A 19,961-nucleotide genomic window follows, 5' to 3' on the forward strand; every position below is an offset into this window, starting at 1 on the left:
GCCTGGGTGACAGAGTGAAACTGTCTCAAAAAATAAAAATTTTTTTGGACAACCAATGTAAGAGTCAAGTACTAAAAGTTAAAACTTCTAGAAATACAAAGAGAACATGATAAAATCTGATCACAGTAGAAAATTTTAATTCTTTCATAATCTAACAGGTCAAGTAAGCTAAAGGAAACATATTAGGGATCTGAAGGAGATAATCAACAAGCTCAATGTCGTGACTATACAGAGATTACACATCATTTTCTTATGTCACTGGAACATCTAGTTGCAAAGGCACCTCATTCTCTGATTAGAATCTAAAACAACCTAAAACACAAGAAAGATGAGTTTTTTTAAAAAATGACACTTGGGGAATTTAATGTAAAATTTCCTTTTAAAAATTCCCTGGAACAACGAGGAATCAAAATGGAAATTTAATAACTTTAATTTTCTAAATGGCAGAGTAAAGGTAGAGAAAGAACAAAAGACTCACAAATCCAATTCCCTGGCAGGGCGCGGTGGCTCATGCCTGTAATCCCAGCACTTTGGGAGGCTGAGGCGGGCAGATCACGAGGTCAGGAGATCGAGACCATCCTGGCTAACATGGTGAAACCCGTCTCTACTAAAAATACAAAAAATTAGCCAGGCGTGGTGGTGGGCACCTGTGGTCCCAGCTACTCGGAAGGCTGAGGCAGGAGAACGGCGTGAACCCGGGAGGTGGAGCTTGCAGTGAGCCAAGACTGTGCCACTGTACTCCAGCCTGGGCGACAGAGCAAGATTCCGTCTCAAAAAAAAAAAAATCCAATTCCCCGACCAAATCTCAGGATGAGGTTTGCCTAAGAAGTCGCATACCCTCACTCAGTTGCCATACAACCTGGGAGGCTCTGAGGTTGGACAATTTCCTGAGGGCAGAGCCACGGTGACAACATTCCTTTTTCACCAAATTACTAAAATACAGGTTATGGTCCAACATCTTCCATGAATATGGGCCCAGCTTTACTTAACTAACAAAAGAGGCCGATTTTTTTCTATACACTTTTGGGAACTGCAAAGCTAGAGGAGGAGAATAAAATTTATTTATCTCCAAGGAATGTTCTGAGTTAGAAACACTGTGAAATGATGTGACTTGAAACAAATCTAAAATGGTGTTCTCCATGTCCACCCTCTCGCCCCAATCCATAGAGGCTACTAAGTCCTTTTATTTTGCTAAACAGAAAAGATGCAGCAATCAGAATACCTAAAATTTTTAAATTTTTTTCCCCACTATAGTTGATCAGTTGATATTTTAGCATTCCCTAGTGGTTAAAAAAAAAAGCCTCTTCTGCAATATGACTGTCAGAAAATATGAAACCTCCTACTGTGCAAATTTTAAAACATTCTAAGCTTGCTAAACATTTACCACATTTACTTATACATCTCATTCACCTAAACCTTGATTTTTCTTAGATATAAAATGAAAGATAATAAAAAAATAAAGCTAAAAAGGACCTCAAAATACTTTCCAGTTCTAAAATTTAAGAATTCTATAATTATCTTCTTTCCTACCTACTACAGTTGTATAGATTTAAATCAATTATCAAGTTTTGATAGGTTTCATTAATCATTGAGATTTTTATCTCTATTTACAAAAATGATGAACCATCCAAAGTTAAACTTTTGAAGAGAAAAAAGCCATCAGAGTTAATTCAAAACTATATTAAATAACTCTTACGATTTTCTTATTGTATAAATGCTTAAGAAAGAGAAAATGGAGAAAAATTTGGAAATAATCAAATTAAGATAATTTCCAATCTTAAATTGGAGACTGAAGGCTTGGGCACCTTCCTAGCCCAATGAAGAAATGCCAAGCAGGCCTGGTTCAGAGCTGAGAATCTTCCCCTATACTCATGGCGGCGGTGGGGGGGGCGGTGGGGGGGATTCACTGGTTACTAAGTAAAGAGATAGGAAAGAAAGATGAGGAATGAGGATAAGAATCGGGAAGGGTAAGAAAAGTTCTCAGCTTGGTCCTTTCCAGTCTGTTTCAAGCAAGTGATTAACGCCGTTAATTTAACTCTCTATCTGCCGATTCTAACAGAAGTTATTTACTTATTAGATTGTGAACTCCTCAATTCACCCATGGTGCCTAGCACCAAGTCTTGTCCATGAAAGAAAGTGAAAGGGTATCTGAAAATAGAACTATTCAATCAAAAGACTGCTGGCATTCCTTTTTTGAAAGCTTGCAGCCAAACACACCACACCTCATGTCATTGTTGCTCTTGGCACTGGCCCAAAAACCAGGCAGGACCATGTGTTCAGGTGAGCCTCTGCTCTGACCCAAACACCACACTCCTCAACTCCTACGCAGACCTCTCCACTGTGTGCTCCAGGCCCTTCATTGCATGATGAACAACTACCTATCCAACAACTGCAGCCTCTTCCCAGATGCTTCCTCCTTCTCCTGCCTAGAAATATCACTCTCCTCTGAACAAATGCTTCCCCTGGAGCCTCCCCAACAATTCTGCCTCCTAGTATTCCAGAGTCTGTCCACTTCCCTCCATCCCGCCACCATCATACCAGCTCAGGCTCCCATCCTCTTCCCCTGGGCTGCTACAGCCTCCGACACCTCCCCACCCAAAGCCTGCTCCCTCTATGCTGCAGAGTGTGTTGTCTTTAACAATGAATGGACCCAATCCCACTCCATCCACACAGCCCTTCAATGGCATCCCACTGCCCACAAGGTCAAATCCAAACACCAAAACATATCCGAAATGCCTCGCAGGATCTGGCCCCTGCATACACCTTGGGGACTCCTTTCACTATTCTTCCTCCTACCCACACTCTGCTCTCCAGCTACACGGTCCTCATCACAGTTCCTCAAATGATAAGACCACACTGACAACAGTGTGAAGAGCAGCCTGGGAGCAAGACTGGTGGGGAGCAGAGCCACATGAGCTGATGCACAGTCATCCCAGGCGGATGGGCTGGCAGAGAAGTGGAAGGATGCCAGAGATACTCTGAAGCAGGACAGTAATAATAGGATTTTGTGACTCCTTGGATTACAGAGGAAAGAGGAAAGTCATGGCTATCTCTTAGAGGTCAGACCGGGCATTAGAGTAGACAGAAGTGTCATTTGCTGAGAGAGTGAAGACATAAAAAGGGGAAGGTTTTGGAGAAAAGATGCCAATATTGCCAACCAACAACTTTCATCAATTTATGCATACTAAATAAAAATACTTATCTTTTAAATATTCATACACAACTGCTAGACCAAATGGGTTTGATTAAAGATATGTTAGCAGGCCAAGTTAATATTAATTCAAAAAAAAAAAAAAAAGGCCAGGCACAGTGGCTCATGCCTGTAATCCCAGCACTTTGGGAGGCCGAGGCGGGCGGATCACAATGTCAGGAGATCAAGATCATCCTGGCTAACATGGTGAAACCCCGTCTCTACTAAAAATACAAAAAAAAAAAAAAATTAGCTGGGCGTGGTGGCAGGCGCCTGTAGTCCCAGCTACTCGGGAGGCTGAGGCAGGAGAATGGTGTGAACCCAGGAGGCGGAGCTTGCAGTGAGCTGAGATCGCGCCACTGCACTCCAGCCTGGGCAACTGAGCGAGACTCCGTCTCAAAAAAAAAAAAAAAAAAAAGTAGCTGGAAAACTTTGAGATGGTAGATTCACAGCCTATTTAAGATGTGTTTTTTGGCCAAAAATCCAGCCTGTATAAGCAGCAAATGCTTGATTTTTTAAAAATAAAGAATAAGAAAATATCATGCAAAATAATGGAAGCAAAACTGGCATAAAATTTAAGAAATTCAACTTTTCCTTAAAACAGGTAGAGGGCCGAGGAAGAGTGGAAAATTAATACAAAACACTATTCCATTCTGCTACAGAGCCTAAGAATACCTCATAGGCAACTTGGTTGGATCATGGGAAGAGAAGGTAGGAAGATTAACTATGTTAATGATGACTATTCACTCCAGATGTAAAGGGGGACATCAAGCAAAATTAAAAAGGGCTTTGACATACAGACTAATCATCCAGGCCCTCAGGGCTTCTGGAACATATCTAGAAATAAAGCAGCTTAAAAAAAATCTCTCAGATATCAAAGAAACCACTCTGAACCTCCAATGACCAAAGAAGATAACAGAGAACAGAAAATTGGAAGATGAAGGTATTGTCCTCTGACTAGCTGGTTCCTTATGTGGAAGAAAAGGCATTTTCTGCTGACTACTTATGTCTACAAAAGGACTGGACGTCCAGGCTCTTCTCACAAAAGCTCAGAAACAATGAAGAACTGGGTAGAGACAACGGTAAAAATTCAAAAGAGGGGGAGGAGATCAGGAACAGATCAGAGGGGCCACAGGGACTCTGGGCAGCCCCCATTAAATGTGGAGTTCATGAAAAAGATCATTTAAGTTCTCTTCAAAAAGCGACCTCATCGCCAGAGAGGGGATGAAGTAAGGAAAAGGGAACACTGACCCTGCCTCAGTGAGTGTGCGCTCAGCCCTCATGCATAAGTGTCTGCATATGACCAGGGGTGAGGGGGAGGAGTAGTCAATGGCACTGGGTGTCACTTCTGCACTGACGTGAAGAATCAGATATGTCTCCTGGACTCTGGCCACAGGCAGAAGCAGCTGAGGCTGGTAAATGAAAAAGCAACAAGATGAAAGGAGCCTGGGTCTCCCTAAACAAAGCAGTTTACACCCTCATCATGCTGTAATAAAAGCCACTAGTCAGTTAAGACCCATCCACTTTGCAATCTTCCAACCAGCTCCTCATTCTTAGATACAAATGTCAAGCTAGGAATCAGCAGGCTGTGGGGATGGAAGCTTCCAATGTGAAAAATAGAAACTAATACAAATTGAAGGGGGACCTAGAGGTAACAAAGACAATGCAACAGGCAGAGAAATTTTCAAACTCAAGATTCTTTAAGTTGGAAATCTAACAGAAATGACAATAAAATGTAAAAATAAAATAAGGGAGAAAAACCCTGAGAAAATTCGACTTCAAGAAGTCCAATATCCAATCACTAACTTTCAAGAAAACAGGAAAAAAGAAATGGAGAAGAGAAAGTCATTAGGGAAATAATACTAAAAAAAGTTTTCCTCCAAAGTGAAGAAAGTAAGTGCCCAGATAGAGCGCACAAAGTATGCGATGAGAAGGATGAAATATCTACCACATCATGACCTTTTACGGGACTAAAGAGAGAAAGATGAACCCAAAAGCTGCCAGAGGAAAACAACCAGCCACACACAAAAGGAACTAATGGTAGAACAGCACCAGACTTTTGAAAAGCTACACTCCATCTTAGAATACAGTCGAACAAAGCCTTTAAAAGTCTGAGGAAAAATAAAAATCAACAACCAGGCAAACCAGTAATTGAGTATAAAAATAAAAAAGGAAATGTTCAAACATGTCAGACAAATGTATTTTAAAATTATCTCTGTGACTCTCTTGGAAATTACCTGAGGATATGATCCTCGAAAGGATGAAACAGACCAGAAAGAGACCAACCTGGAGTCCAAAACACAATGAATCCAATGCAAGAGAGGAAAGGGGAATTCTCAGGATGGTGGTAAACAAAACTCCAAGGGAATCGCTATACGGAAGCCCAGGGAAGGACGGGTCTAGGATGGAACCAGAGACAGAGGCTCCAGGAGGGAGGCCCCAGGGGATAGGAGTGGGAGAATTGAAATAATGGATTTTATACATTTGACAAAGTACAAAATAAGTGTTTACGGTTCAGCTGTAGATCTGGAGAGAAATTAATCAGCATACAGAACACCAAGGAAAACAAAATATTAGCAATAATTAACCACAGGAAAAATTTTAAGTTACCAAATAAACAATTATTTATACTACTTAATTCAGCAGTAAGCAATATTTTTACAGTCATAATAATGTAACTGTGGACTATTGTTTTACGTATCAGAATTGCTGAGATTTCAAAGATCTGAAAGTGGCTTTCCCTAGACAAAGGGATAGATGGGGTGGGGAAGACAGATGGAGCAAGGGACCACTGACGTACTTGATGATAAAAAGTTGAATAATGCCAAAAGATATGCATGTATATATAAAGCAGTGAAAATTCAGTTTAAAAACATACTAAGAAGTAATATACCCATTGTAGAGCACATTAATAGAAAGAAATTTGTTCAATTACTTATTTGGAGACCTCTTGATATTTGTCAAAAAATACTTATAAGGAAGAAATCATAAAAATGTTCCAGATAACATTAAAATAGATGTTCGTATTCACCACCAAAAGAAATAATACAGTATATTTTAACCTTGGCTTGAAAACATTAAAGAAAAACCTTCCAAAAAAAAAGAGAAATTTTCCATACTGAAATTACCAACTACAAACTACCAGACCATGCGAAGGTATGGAGTTACAGTCATCTTACCTGGAGAATGAGGAGTCGGGGAAATGTGTAATCGCAAAAGCAGACATTTAAGAATCCGCCCCCCAACACGCTGTATGTTACCTTTCCCTCCAATGTGTCGTTAGTTCAATAAATGAGTCTAAGTAAAATTAACTGAGGAAACTATTAGAATAATTATAAAATTACATGTATGACAGCTAAAAATGGAGCAAAATAGGATCCTGAAAAATGACAATATTAGAAAGAGTAAACTTCCACCTATCAAACCAAAACAATGCATACAGAAATATCAGCTGAAGAACAGCAAAATCCTGGGACCTCAGAATCCTTCAGAAATGAATTATTACAGAACAGTAATATTCTGGAACATGAGAACAGAAAAGAGAATGGAAAGTCTAGATCCTTCTTAGTGTCATGTATCTTTAAAACATTTTAAGTAAAACTTTTTATGAAATATAAATACCACTTACTTTGGCAATGAAATAAACACTTTTTTCTTCATTATGCAGGATCTTTAAACAAAAATTAACTAAAGCTGCAGACAATTTAATTGCTGTGGAAAGAACACTTAAAATGTATTCTCAGAGACAGTAGAGCACACGTTTTGGAGCCACCGTTGGTACTCAAATCCCTACTCTGCCAGTGACTAGCTCTGTGACCTCGGAAAAGTTATTTAATATCCTTGTGTCTCAGTTTCCTCATCTATAAAGTGGTTTACCTATCTCATGGGAAAACCATATGGATTAAATGAGTTTCTGATAGTAAAGAGTTTAGACTAGAGCCTCGCACATAAGCGTTATACATGAACTGAACTTCTGCAATCAAAAACAGTCTTCAGTGAAGACTGGAATCTGCAGAGGGAAAGCTTCAGAATGAGTCCACTGGAAAAATACTTCCTAAATTGGTAAACGCTAGTAAAGCTTATGTGATAGATAATATGTTTTTATTGTGCCTTTCATATATGGCAACCATAAGCTAAGTTTTTCTTTCAATATTTTATTATTAATTAATTTATTCAATCAAAAAATATTTTGGAAGGCAAGCATTCTTCTGGGTCACTTGCAAACACTACCTTATTCCATTCTCACATAGAAGACAGAGTCTCTTAAACTCATTTAGGTGTTCTTCCCTCTACTCAATCACTTCTTTAAAAATCATCTATAATCTTCCATTTCAGTTAACCTAATAAAACACTGCACCTCCCTTTTACAACCCTAAAAGACCTCTGTTACTTTATATTTTCTTTTACATCTAAAGGCAAACCAAAGAACTGGCAGTCACTCTAAGTTCTGCTCACATCATTTATTCAAACTATATAAAAACTCAACCTTAACAGATTCCACCCACAATTTAGAGCTTCTATACAGCTTTTTTTGGTCTTCTAGCCTTAATCATGACAGCCTAAGTTTGCCAGACATCTAAGGAAGGCACCTAACATGGAAGGTAGAGACCAAAAGATGTTTAAAAAAACAAGCTAGGCCGGGCACAGTGGCTCATACCTGTAATCCCAGCACTTTGGGAGGCTGAGGCGGGCGGATCACCAGGTCAAGAGATTGAGACAATCCTGGCCAACATGGTAAAAACCCCTCTCAACTAAAAATACAAAAATTGGCTGGGTGTGGTGGTGCGTGCCTGTAGTCCCAGCTACTTGGAAAGCTGAAGCAAGAAAAAGTTGCTTGAACCCAGGAGGCCAAGGTTGCAGTGAGTCAAGATCGTGCCATTGCACTCCAGCCTGGTAACAGAGCGAGACTCCAGCTCAAAACAAAACAAAACAAAACAAAAAACAACAACAAAAAAACCCACACACACAAGCTAGAAGATGCCAAGGTTATTCTGGGAGGGTAAAAACATCATTAATACCCTTAGAGAGAATATTTATTGAATCCATGAAACAAAAATAAAATACTATTTTTTAAAAAGGAATGTTTATAGAACAAACAAAACTTCTTGGAAATTAAAAGCATGATAATGAAAAATAAAAACTCAGTAGAAGGTTGGAAAAAATAAGGCTGATAAAATGTTCTAGAATGTAGAACAAAGCCAAAGAGCTTAAAAATGGGGGGAAAAGAAAGAAAATTAGAGGACTGGAAACTACAAACATCCAAACAAAAGTTCTGAATCAGAAAACAAAGGGAATAAAATAAGTAAAGAAATAATTCAAGAAAATTCTCAGAAATCAAAGGCATGATTGAAACAACCCATCAAGTGTCCAAGAGAACACATGAAAGCAGATCTACACTGAGACATATTGCTCTGAAATTTCAGAACCATAGAGACAAAGAAGATATTCTACAATCTTCCAGAGAGAGGAAGGGGAAGCAAAGGTCACATACAAAGGTTTAGAAATTTGAATAACTTAGGAGCATCTGAATAGCATCATCTGAAGCAACCAACAACGTTCTCTTTTCTTCTTTTGAGACGGAGTCTTGCTCTGTCGCCCAGGCTGGAGTGCAGTGGCACAATCTCGGCTCACTGCAAGCTCTGCCTCCTGGGTTCACGCCATTCTCCTGCCTCAGCCTACCGAGTAGCTGGGACTACAGGTGCCCGCCACCACACTTGGCTAATTTTTTTGTATTTTTTAGTAGAGACGGGGTTTCACTGTGTTAGTCAAGATGGTCTTGATCTCCTGACCTTGTGATCCACCCACCTCGGCCTCCCAAAATGCTGGGATTACAGGCGTGAGCCACCGTGCCCGGCCAGCAACCAACAATGTTTTCAAGTCTAGAGTTCAACACTCGGCCAAACAGTGAACCAAATACGAAAGCAAATAAACACATTTTGCAAAGTTTCATAAAATGTTTACTTCCCAGCTATCTACTCTCAAGACCTACCTACTAGAAGATGAGGTCTACCAAAGAGGGAAAATAAACCAAGAAAGAGGAACAAACAGGATAAGGGCACAGGGGATCCAACAGGGGAGAGCAGTCAAGGAAATCCCAATGGGATGCCAAAAGGACAGATGTACACAAACCATGGAAGGTAGCCAGTCCAGAACCAAGTACTGACTCATGCCCAAAATCTCCACATTTTATTTGTGTGAGCCTGGATGAGCCTGGACCAGATTCTTGTCTGTATTTTATCTTGGCTCCACATACTTTACTGCTGGCATCAGTTAAAGACACTTATGTCACTCACAGAAGTTGTTCTGCTTTGATATGCTCCAGAGAGCCAGGGTAAACAGTGGTGAATTTAGAAAGAGGGAACAGCTCTTCCCCTCATGATATTTCTGCTGGATATTCAGTATCTGGCCACTACATTTCTGCCAGATGTCCCTACCGACTAAGTCCTACATTTATCCCAGGCTCATGGCGTTGCCTACTGATGTCCTGAGGAATCAGGCTCCTGGTTGAAAACCTATATGGGATTTCTCAGGCCTGGCCATATGCAAGGCTTTGCCTGACAGGCCTCACAGGGAAAAGAAGCCCTTCACACACCAGGCTTGGTGCAGAGCCAGTGTACCGTAGTCTCTCAGGGGAGTTGCAGTCAACGACTCAGCCACTTCTGGGTGATAAAGCTCTTCTTATATTTGCCTTCCTAGCCCAGGCACCTTTATTTCCTGGTCCTTTTCTCTGCTGTGGCCTGGCGGAGAGGGGCTCCTTGAAGAGGCCGCTCCCCACTCTGACTCAGACTCTGCACTCTTTGGCTCCTAGCCCTTCTCCTTTGCCCCATCACTTCAAGAACCATAAACTACAGGAGCCTTTTGTTCCCTTTTGATGGGGGTGAGACATCCTGATCGTCACATCTCACATATACCACTACAGTAAATGATTAAAAGCTTAACTCTCACTTTTGGCTTGTCGCTTTAACCAGCCACTCCAATACCTGGCAGCTCAGCTCCCTCCCCTAGCTCAGCTGCGCTCCTGATAGCCTCAGAAAGTTCCCTCAGGGAACCTAAAGACCATGACTCAGAAATTCTCTTCTTCTGAGAACTTTCATCTAACAACGGCAATAGTGTCCTCTCCTTAAGCAGCTAGGTTTGTGCCTGATACTCAGTTTTTCAAAACTAAACACACCATATTTAAGGGTATACACATGAGTGGCACAATCATAAAGAAAAACAAGGAAAACATTGGTCCAAAAGTTAGGATGTCATTGGAGAATGTATTAAGAAGGAATTTTAAGGGTATGAAAGCTCTGATAATTTATTTATTTTTTTAATCTGTGTCATGGGTACATAAGTATTCATTTTACTAATCTTTAAACATGTATATAAAGATTTTACACAATTCCATAGTCATAACATTTTACACATAAAAAAGTATTTTACTGGTTATTTATTTACTGGGTCATAGATAATACACTCATATGATAGCAATGCATAAAATAAAGTAAGGAATTTCACACAGCTGTTTCTGACAAGAGCCTCAACATAAACTGAAGGGATAATTTAAAAGTAAAGTTCCAGTAAAAGTATTGCATGAGATACAATAAACAAAAGTCCAAGTAGGCAGCAGTGACTGGGCAGCTGTCAGTCAATAATGAGACACTCCGCAGGGGCATTGTTCTGTCTGCCCCAGGATGACTCATCAGCCACACTCACTGCCCACTGTTTTCTCCAGAAGACCTCCTCTGACGGCACTTGATCTAGATGGAATCAAAGGCTGAAGAGTCTAAAAAGCTAATGGGTTATTTTGGGGGCAACCTCAGGTAGGATACTGAATGGGAAAGAACTCAGAGTCTAACATAAGATCTAAAAATCAACTTAAGTACTTTTATAATTCTACCATATTTCTCTTACCTTAGGCAAGGGAATTTTTGTCTATTCTTCAGCTCCAGTTTTAAGGAGAGTAGTAGGAACTCTGAAGACAGAGGCAGCAGTAATTAGGGGAGAACGATACAAAGAAAATGAAGTTCAAAAAGACAGCACCAGAGTCCTCTCTGGCCAGTCACAGCCCTGGTCTGTGAAAACCCTGAGTGGTTTCAGGCATCATTTCACGATCCTAAGATTCAAAACAAATCAAGCAATCAAAGGCAGGGCTGCTAAGTAAGCAGCTGCACAAGCAGAGCAGTGGGAGAGGTGAATGGGACCAGGGCCTCGCTGCTGGGGAGACGAGGAAGGGGTGGGAGAACTAGATGGGGGTAGCAAGGGGACCCAAAGGAAGTCCAATTAAAAAGTTTTATTGGCCAGGCACAGTGGCTCACGCCTGTAATCCCAGCATTTTGGGAGGCCGGGGTGGGTGGATCACCTGAGGTCAGGAGTTTGAGACCAGCCTGACCAAAATGGTAAAACCCTGTCTCTACTAAAAAAAAAAAAAAAAAAAAAAAAAAAAAATAGCCAGGTGTGGTGGTGCGCGCCTGTAATCCCAGATACTCAGGAGGCTGAGATGAGAATTGCTTGAACCCGGGAGGTGGAAAATGCAGTGAGCTGAGATCGCACCATTGCACTCCAGCCTGGGCAACAGAGTGAGATTTCGTCTCAAAAAAAAAAAAGTTTTGTCTTAATTTTGTCATGTGAGAGAGAAGGTAAGGGATGAACACATTCTGAGGCGGATGGGAAGGAACCAGGAAAGCAAGCCTGAAGGACAGCAACAGGCAAAGAAGAACTGGCAACCAGTAGGGATAAATCTAATACCTACAAAGGAATGAGCCTTAAACAAAGGCACTTTTTTCGATGATTCTCTGATTCCACCAGGCCTCTGTATCTCAGTATTGTACTCCCTCTTTTATTTCAGCTAGTCAGAGTATTTCTGGCACCCTTTTCAAAAGAGAAAGAAAAAATCTCCTGCTTATAAACCCTGTTATTGTTTGCACTAATCCTTACATAGCAGTAAAATTTATAATAAACTTTATATACATATGTATTTTTCCAGAGAACTGTTAAACATATACATTATTTAACAGCTTAATACACTATCCAATCTATTCTTCCTCAACAATGCACCATAACCTAGCTAACCCCAAACTCCAAAATAATACTAAAATCACACTAAAGTGCAAAGAATAAAAGTTTTAGTATCACCTGCTTGATATCTGCCTTAGAGTCCAACACCAAAAGTTTTTTGTATTTATCAATAAGAGAAACTTAAGCATATATGAATTTCCTCCAGAAGAAACTAGGGGGAAAGTTCTAACTGTCCAACAACCAATGCTCCTTCTTACTTGCAGAACAGAGATTTCCACACACTGGGTCTTAAGAAACTGGCCTTCAGAAACTGTTAGTCTGTGGCTAAGAAATATCAGGGTATCTTATGAAATACATAACGTAAGTATAAATCAATACAGCTTCAAAAAATAATTAACAATGAGTATTTAAAAAAAAATACTAAAATACTGAGAATTCCAGAAAAAGAATTATACCATGAGTAGGCTGTGTTTGCAAAACAGATCTCACTTCATCTCCTCAAGTTAGAGCTTGGCAGCCTGGCTCCATTCACCATTTGCCTGTTTTCTATTTTCCCTTCTTCCATTTCTGGTGAAATGGACTGGCTTACCTGGCTTCTAAAAACTTATATGTATATTATTTCAAAACAAATATACTTCTGAATTTAAAATGTCACAGTCAATCTGCCTGCAAATTTCTAACCTGCTAGACAAATCTCAACTTTTATTTCTCAGTACATAATACAATTTATTTTTTTAATCCTAAAAACAACTTTAGATACCCTCCTCTTTATTTTTAACCCATATTTTAAGAAGTCTGCAGCTTTATCCCTTTCATAAAATTACAAGGGTGACTAACCATCAAGGAAGAAAACATTAAGAACTAACTAGTAATTTGAAACCTCTAAATGTACTTCAGGTCAAAAAACATACAAAAATGCAATGAAAAACACTGATAGAAAAGAAGTGATAAGAGACTCTATTCAAAATAATATACATCAGGATCAATTTTGGAAAGAACCTTCAGTTAACGATGCCTTTGAATAGAGCTAAAGAGATGGTTCCGGGTTAAGAAAAAGCCCACAAACACAAAAGGAAAGCTGGAAAAATGAAAACATGTGCTGCTAGTGCAGACCACCATGGGGTCCAAGAGTTGGGTAACACAGAAGGGGCCAGCTAAAGCACAAAGCAGTCAAGTGGGCAGAGTGAAACAAGCTATAGCCACTGACACTGGAGGAACCAGAGACAGCCATCTGGAAAGACCCAAATGCTCTTAAGGTAAAAGCTGCCCTCATGCCTTAAGACTTAAGCCTACTACCTTAAGCAGTAGTCTACAGACTTTTTTACACCAAAACTACAGTAAGAAGACTTTACACAACTCAGCACACACACGTGTGGTGTGTGTGTGTGTGTATATATATATATAGCAAATAGAAGTTTCTCTAAATAGTATCTATCCTTATTAGTGTGGTATATGATATTATTTACTTTGCAGCGTTTCTTTTTTCTTCATCTAAAATGAAATGGGCTCAACCCACTGAATCAATTTTAAAACTCTCTAATAAGTGATGCCCTGCAATTTGACAAACACTGTGCTGAAGTAGTCACTGCTTGACTTTGGGGACTGGGGAAAGTCAAGTGTTCTATGAGATCATACTTCAGCTTGAATCCTGTTCTTATACTGGTCAATTTTTGTATTTATTTCACTTGCTTTGGAATAAGTTTCAACCCAGTCAGTTACCAAGGCCTTTCATCATCCAGCACAACCACTGTTCCAATCTGAATCCTCCACAACACTCCCTGAAGAACATGCATCTCAGCAAAACTGATCTGCTTATTACCTGCTTTCCACACACTAGATTTTGGCCTTTGTCTCTCCCTGGTATGCTTTTACCTTCATGGTTTATTTCCACCTATTCAAATACCTCTGATTCTACAAGGTCACACTAAAGTAGCCCCTCCATGCAGAACAAATTTCTCCTGCCTCTGAAGTTCTAAGCACTTAATTTTTCCTTCCTGTCTATCTTCCATTCACACACACCCTGCTGCACTCCCATGCTCTCAGAGCCCAGAGTTTTAAGAAACTACTTGGTATGAATAGTGTGTGTTGACTGAACAACTGAATATGCATCTCCCATGTAGACAAAAAACTGTCTACCAGGCACCACAGGGTTAGGTCAGGTCAGGACCAAAACCACCAAAAACCCCTCAACCAAAACCAGAAACTTTTATTCTCTTCAGTAGATGTTGTGCCTTCTGCCTTTGAAAAAACAGTTATAACAAGCATTACAAGAAAATGTGAATGCTTTCTTTAACGGATGTTTACAAATTATTCTTTCAATTAAAAAAGTAGCCAGGCATGGTGGCACACACTTGTAGTTCCAGCTACTTGGGAGGCTGAGGCAGGAGGACTGCTTGAAGCCAGTGGCTTGAGGCTATAGTGAACTGTGACCACATCTGTGAATAGTCACTAGACTCCAGCCTGGGCAACAATATAGCAAGACCCCATATTTTTTTAAAAAAAGGGTAGCATAAGTGCAGATTAGCAGCTTAGCAGTAATGCCATGTTTCATATTTTAACTTCTCTGATGTAAAATCTAATCTCCCAAATGTAATAAAGCTACCCATAGACAGATGGGCAGTACTCAGCAAAATGAACAGACACCACACCAAGTTTCTCTCCCTCTGGCTCATTACGATGCAAGCACACAGGCCCACTTTCCCTCAAGTCAGCCTCCTTTTCTCATTACCATATTCTTTTGGTTTAACTTATTTCCCTGCGTCTTGTTTCAAAAACAAAATCTTTCACAATCATCTTTTAATCATGCATTTTTATTTTAGTCTCCCCAATTAAACAAAAGAATTTTCTTAGACCTAAGTCAGAAATAGTAACATCAAAGTGTCTTAAATCTATATGCAAATATATTTTACATTGATCTTCTAACAGCTTCCTCTTTTGACAAATGCTTATCAAGTAACTGCTAGATACTCAAATGGTGGGCTAGAAACTCAACACATCTTTGAGGTACTAAACTGAAAATGCCACACTTCCAAAGGAAAGGAGATAATGGGATAATAGCAAATTCAAACTCATTATCCCAAATTGAAAATCATATACAATTCTCATAATTCTGTACTACAAAGAATCAATAAGCAGCAAGGAAGAAAATTCTAAAGATAATCTCAAGGTAAAATACTTCAAACATATATACAGTATAATAAATTGGCAAAAAAATAAGAGGTAAACATAAAAAGCCTTAAAAAATTAGTCTTTTAGTTTTAGGAATGCTGCTCAACCGTAAAGTAAATCAGGTCAGATACTAAATATTGTACAGAAGACACTTCTAAATATTACATAGAAGATACTTCTACTTTAACATTAATAAAGAGCTATTAATATCATTTGATAATGAGTGGTCTTTTCCCTTATATTTTATGTAAACAATATATACTGGATGGAGCTGAAACAATCTACAGCCACTGACATTGGAAGAAGAACCACAGACAGCCATCTAGAAAGACCCAAATGCTCTAAGGTAAAAGCTGCTCCCTCATGCTACCTTAAGCAGTAGTCTACAGACTTTTTTTACACCAAAACTACAGTAAGAACACTTCACACATCTCAGTACACACACGTATACACGTACATACAGCAAATGGAATATACTGTTCCATAACAATATATTAGATATTCCATAACAATATATGGAATATATATTGCTTATGTTCAAATGCCTATGAATATTTAAAATTTATGCCAGGCACTGTGGCTCATGCCTGTAATCCCAGCACTTTGGGAGGCTGAGATGGGCAGATCACTCAAGCCCAGGAAGTTGAGACTAGTCTGGGCAACATAGCAAACCCTGTCTCTACAAAAAATACAAAAAAATTAGCTGAGTTTGGTGGCATGCACCTATAGTCCCAGCTACTCAGGAGGCTGAAGTGGGAGGATCGCTTGAACCCAGGAGGCGGAGGTTGCAGTGAGCAGAGATCACACTACTGCACTCCAGCCTGGGTGACAGAGTGAGACCCTGTCTCAGAAAAAAAAGTAATTAAATTTATCAAGTATTCCCAATTCTATTTACATCTCTAAAACTATCTTAAGTGTGATGGGCCATGGCAGTGGTGAAATCATGCAAATAATGATTTTATGATAATAAGATATTTTAGGATATTTTCATAAAACTGAACTATAATCAATGATTAACTATTAACTAATCAACTATTTTATTTTAGTATATCTTATAAACACATACTAAAATATTCTTACCTTAAATATGTGCCATATATGAAGAATAATGCCATCATTAGTCCATTTAAAATAAAAATTACAGCAACATAAAAGCAAGCAGGATCTCCCAATCCTTTAAAAATAAACAAAACATATGTTCTAATCACATTAACCCAAATTACCTTACGTGTCTAGCAATTTATATTAAATTGTGTTCATTTTGAAAATGGTTGCCAGATATATTAAATAGTTGCCTTGGTTCCCACATGAAAACACAACACTACTGCAGAACATAGATGAGATCAGGGTAATTAGCAATGATGGTTTTAAAACAGGGCTGCAAATTCACTGATACGCCTCCTCTGGAGGTATGGGGTCTATAGCCCCCATTTTTGAGTTTCAGTGGGCTTGTGACTCTTTCAACAGAGTATGGCAGAAGCAACACTATGTGACTTCTGAGGCTAGGTCATAAGAGGTCATACAGTGTCCTGCTTGGAGCCTTCAGCTGCCATAGGAAAAGCCTTACTACTACTCTGAGGTACTTTGCTTTCAAAAAGCCCAAGTCACCCCGAAAGGCCACAGCTCTCAGGTGTCCCAGCTGAGAGTTCCAGTTGAGCTCAGCCTCACAGTCCTCCATGCCCAGGAGCCAAAATGTGAGCAATGTAGCCTCTCAGTTAATTCCAGCCTTCCCAGACATTTGAGTCTTAGTAGCAGAGGTCCCTGAAATCATGGACATAAACCAGCCCCGCTAAAGCCTGCCCAAATTCTGGACTTGCAGAATCTATATATGCATAATAAAATGGGTGTTGTTTATACCACTAAGTTTACAGTGTAAGTTTATTATGCTGGATAAGTTTATTATGTTACAACAGATAACTGGACAATATTACAGAAAGAAACTTACCTTCACAGCTTTCAATAGGACTGAGTCCTTCTCCTCTGGTAACCGTCCAACATATCTTGGTTTGAATACCAATCAAGTCCATTATTTTGGTATAAATCCGGTACCAACTGGCCAAAATTACCTATTTTAAAAAATACAGAGGCATCTTAAGAAAATATACTGAACAATTTTCATTACTAGAATACTTTTGAGATATTGTGACAATTGCCATATTTTCCCTTTCCATACCATCCACTTGGCTCCCTTTAAATCTAGTAAAACGAGGCTCAGAATCTCCTAGGCAGATTCTTCACTGGTCAGTTTTCAATTGTTCATCCATGGGTAAGGACAAAATATGGGCCAAAAAAAAGTGCTAAATTTATGTTTTTCAAAAGCTCTACAACTCTACTTAGAGACACAAAAGAAGATTTGCACAAGTAAAAGATACTGGGTCTACTGGAATAGACCGAATTATTTAAGACATGAATTCTCCCTCAAATTAATTCATAAACATAAAATAATTCCGGTCAAAATTCCAAGTGTCTAAAATGTATCTAGAAAACTAACAAGAAAATTAAAGGGAATGTTTTAACAGATATTAAGTCTTACCACTTTTAATAATTAAAATAGTGTGATACTGGCACAAGAATGACTAGACAGATCAATAACCATGGTACAAGCGGTGGCAAGCCACCCCAGATTCCCTCTTCCGGGCTGAGGCACTCATTCCTCCAGCTGGTTAGAAGACTGGTGCCTGAAAGCTTGAAGCTGTGTCCCTCCATGGGAACTGCCCATGGCTGAAGAAAGTAAATTCACTCAAGGTGACATCCCCTACCCAAGGGCAATCTGCATCCGATGACCGACTAGTCAATAGGGAAAGACATCAAGGCCAGGGGCCCTTCTCACAAGGTAGGACAACTCTGCAAAGCCATCCCAGATCCAGAGCTGCCCAGGGACTGGATGAGGCCTTCACAGTGACTGTATCAAAGCTCTCCTCTTCCTCCTACCTCATTCTGCTTCATTCATCCCCCTTCAGGTGTTGGCCCTAAGGACACTCCCTCGACTACTTCCTGCATGCAAATCTCCATCTCAAAGTCCACTTTCCAGGACCTCAACCTAAGGCAATACTGAGCACAAAATCCAGAAACACGTGCAAGCATGTATGTATAATAATTTTGCATATAAAGAAAAAAGCTTACTTCAAATCGGTGGAGAGAGGATGGACACCTCATCAGTGTTAGGTTACACACAATACATTTTCAAAAAACAATTCAAGGTTAGATTCCTACCCCACACTATGCATCAAAACCAATTCCAGATAAATTAAAAATGTAAATTAAAAAAAACTATGATTATAAAAATGAAGTTTTTTACATGTATGTATAAAAGACAAAAAAGATTCAAAGATATATTTCTGTATAGAAAAAAATACATAGACATCATACACAAAGCTAAAGGGCAAACAACTGGGGAAAATGTTTCATTATATAGCATTATGTTAATATCCAGTATATAATAAATGAACTTATAAAATTTTAATAGAAATATAGATAAAAGGCATGAATTGGCAATTATTTTTAAAAGTAAAAATGCATTATATATATGTATGTGTGTTATATATACATATATAGAGAACACTGATATATATATATAAAATCAATGAATGAAATACATCACGTGACCAATTTGTCTATCTAATTAACAAAGATGCAGGTAAATAAGTAGTTTCAAAAACACTGCTGGTGGATAGTTCAATATCTATCTGGAAAGCCTTCTGACAAAATCATTAAAATATATATTCTATTGAACTAGAGTTCCACATCAACAAATTTATAGTTTTGCAAGGAGGATAAAGGAGAGGCCAAATGTCATCTCCACTTGCTGGATTGGGCTCACCTTCCCTCCACTCCCACTCAAGAAAGTGCACTCAATTAAATGAGGAAAGGGAAGAAAACATTTAACAAATGACATGTAAAAGTAACAGCGCTCCCTTGGTATAATCCCTGTAAACACACCAAATCTAGTTTTTGTATTTTCTAAACAATGCAGTCACAACAACAGTTCCCCACAGAATTAAAGCCCCCTCCTCAAAATCAGTAATGATCTTTTTTACATATTCCTCCCCAAGATACATATTTTCTTTTAAAAAATTAAATACAATTTAATATATTGAATTATATCTTAGATTTAGAATCAGCGTTTAATACAAAAAAGTTTTTACAAAAGTGAAAAATCACAATTGGAACAAGTACCTTACCTCAGGGTAAAGATTGAATCTTTTTAATGTATTAATGACAAGCGGGTATTCAGTCAGTTTATCATTCATAATCATCCATACTCCATTCAAAAATGAGGGTGCTTCCACAATAGTCTTGAAATAGGAATAATATAGTCCCTGAAATAAAGATATGCTCAATTAAAATAATAAAAGGTACATAATTATGATGCCACTTCTAAGTAAATACACTGTTTTTGAAAAACAAAGCAATTAAGTAATAGCTATTAATACAATGAATTTCACAGGTTTCTGATCACTGATAAATCCTAAAGTTGTGAAAAAACTATGTATTTTCACATAAATGCATCTTAATTGAAATAACTGAATGCAAAATAGCTTCAAAAAGTTTCAGCATTTAAAAAATAATACGACTCAGCATACTTCAACTTAGAAAATCCTAT

General features: G+C 38.8%; 1 protein-coding gene across 4 annotated transcripts in view; it reads right to left on the reverse strand.

Annotated features, from left to right (window-relative positions):
* DPY19L1 (dpy-19 like C-mannosyltransferase 1) overlaps nt 1–19,961 on the reverse strand; it is a 108,364-nt gene that overhangs the window by 65,100 nt on the left and 23,303 nt on the right. For all 4 annotated transcript variants that reach the window (XM_063815297.1, XM_063815296.1, XM_016957263.4 and 1 more), the window contains exons 4-6: nt 19,540–19,677; nt 17,304–17,424; nt 16,439–16,532 (exon numbers count right to left, since the gene is read on the reverse strand). In XM_063815297.1, the coding sequence (XP_063671367.1) occupies nt 16,439–16,532; nt 17,304–17,424; nt 19,540–19,677 (353 nt within the window). The remainder of the gene's footprint in view (nt 1–16,438; nt 16,533–17,303; nt 17,425–19,539; nt 19,678–19,961) is intronic.

The sequence above is a fragment of the Pan troglodytes genome, chromosome 6, assembly GCF_028858775.2.
Source record: "Pan troglodytes isolate AG18354 chromosome 6, NHGRI_mPanTro3-v2.0_pri, whole genome shotgun sequence".
Taxonomy (NCBI): Eukaryota; Metazoa; Chordata; class Mammalia; order Primates; family Hominidae; genus Pan; species Pan troglodytes.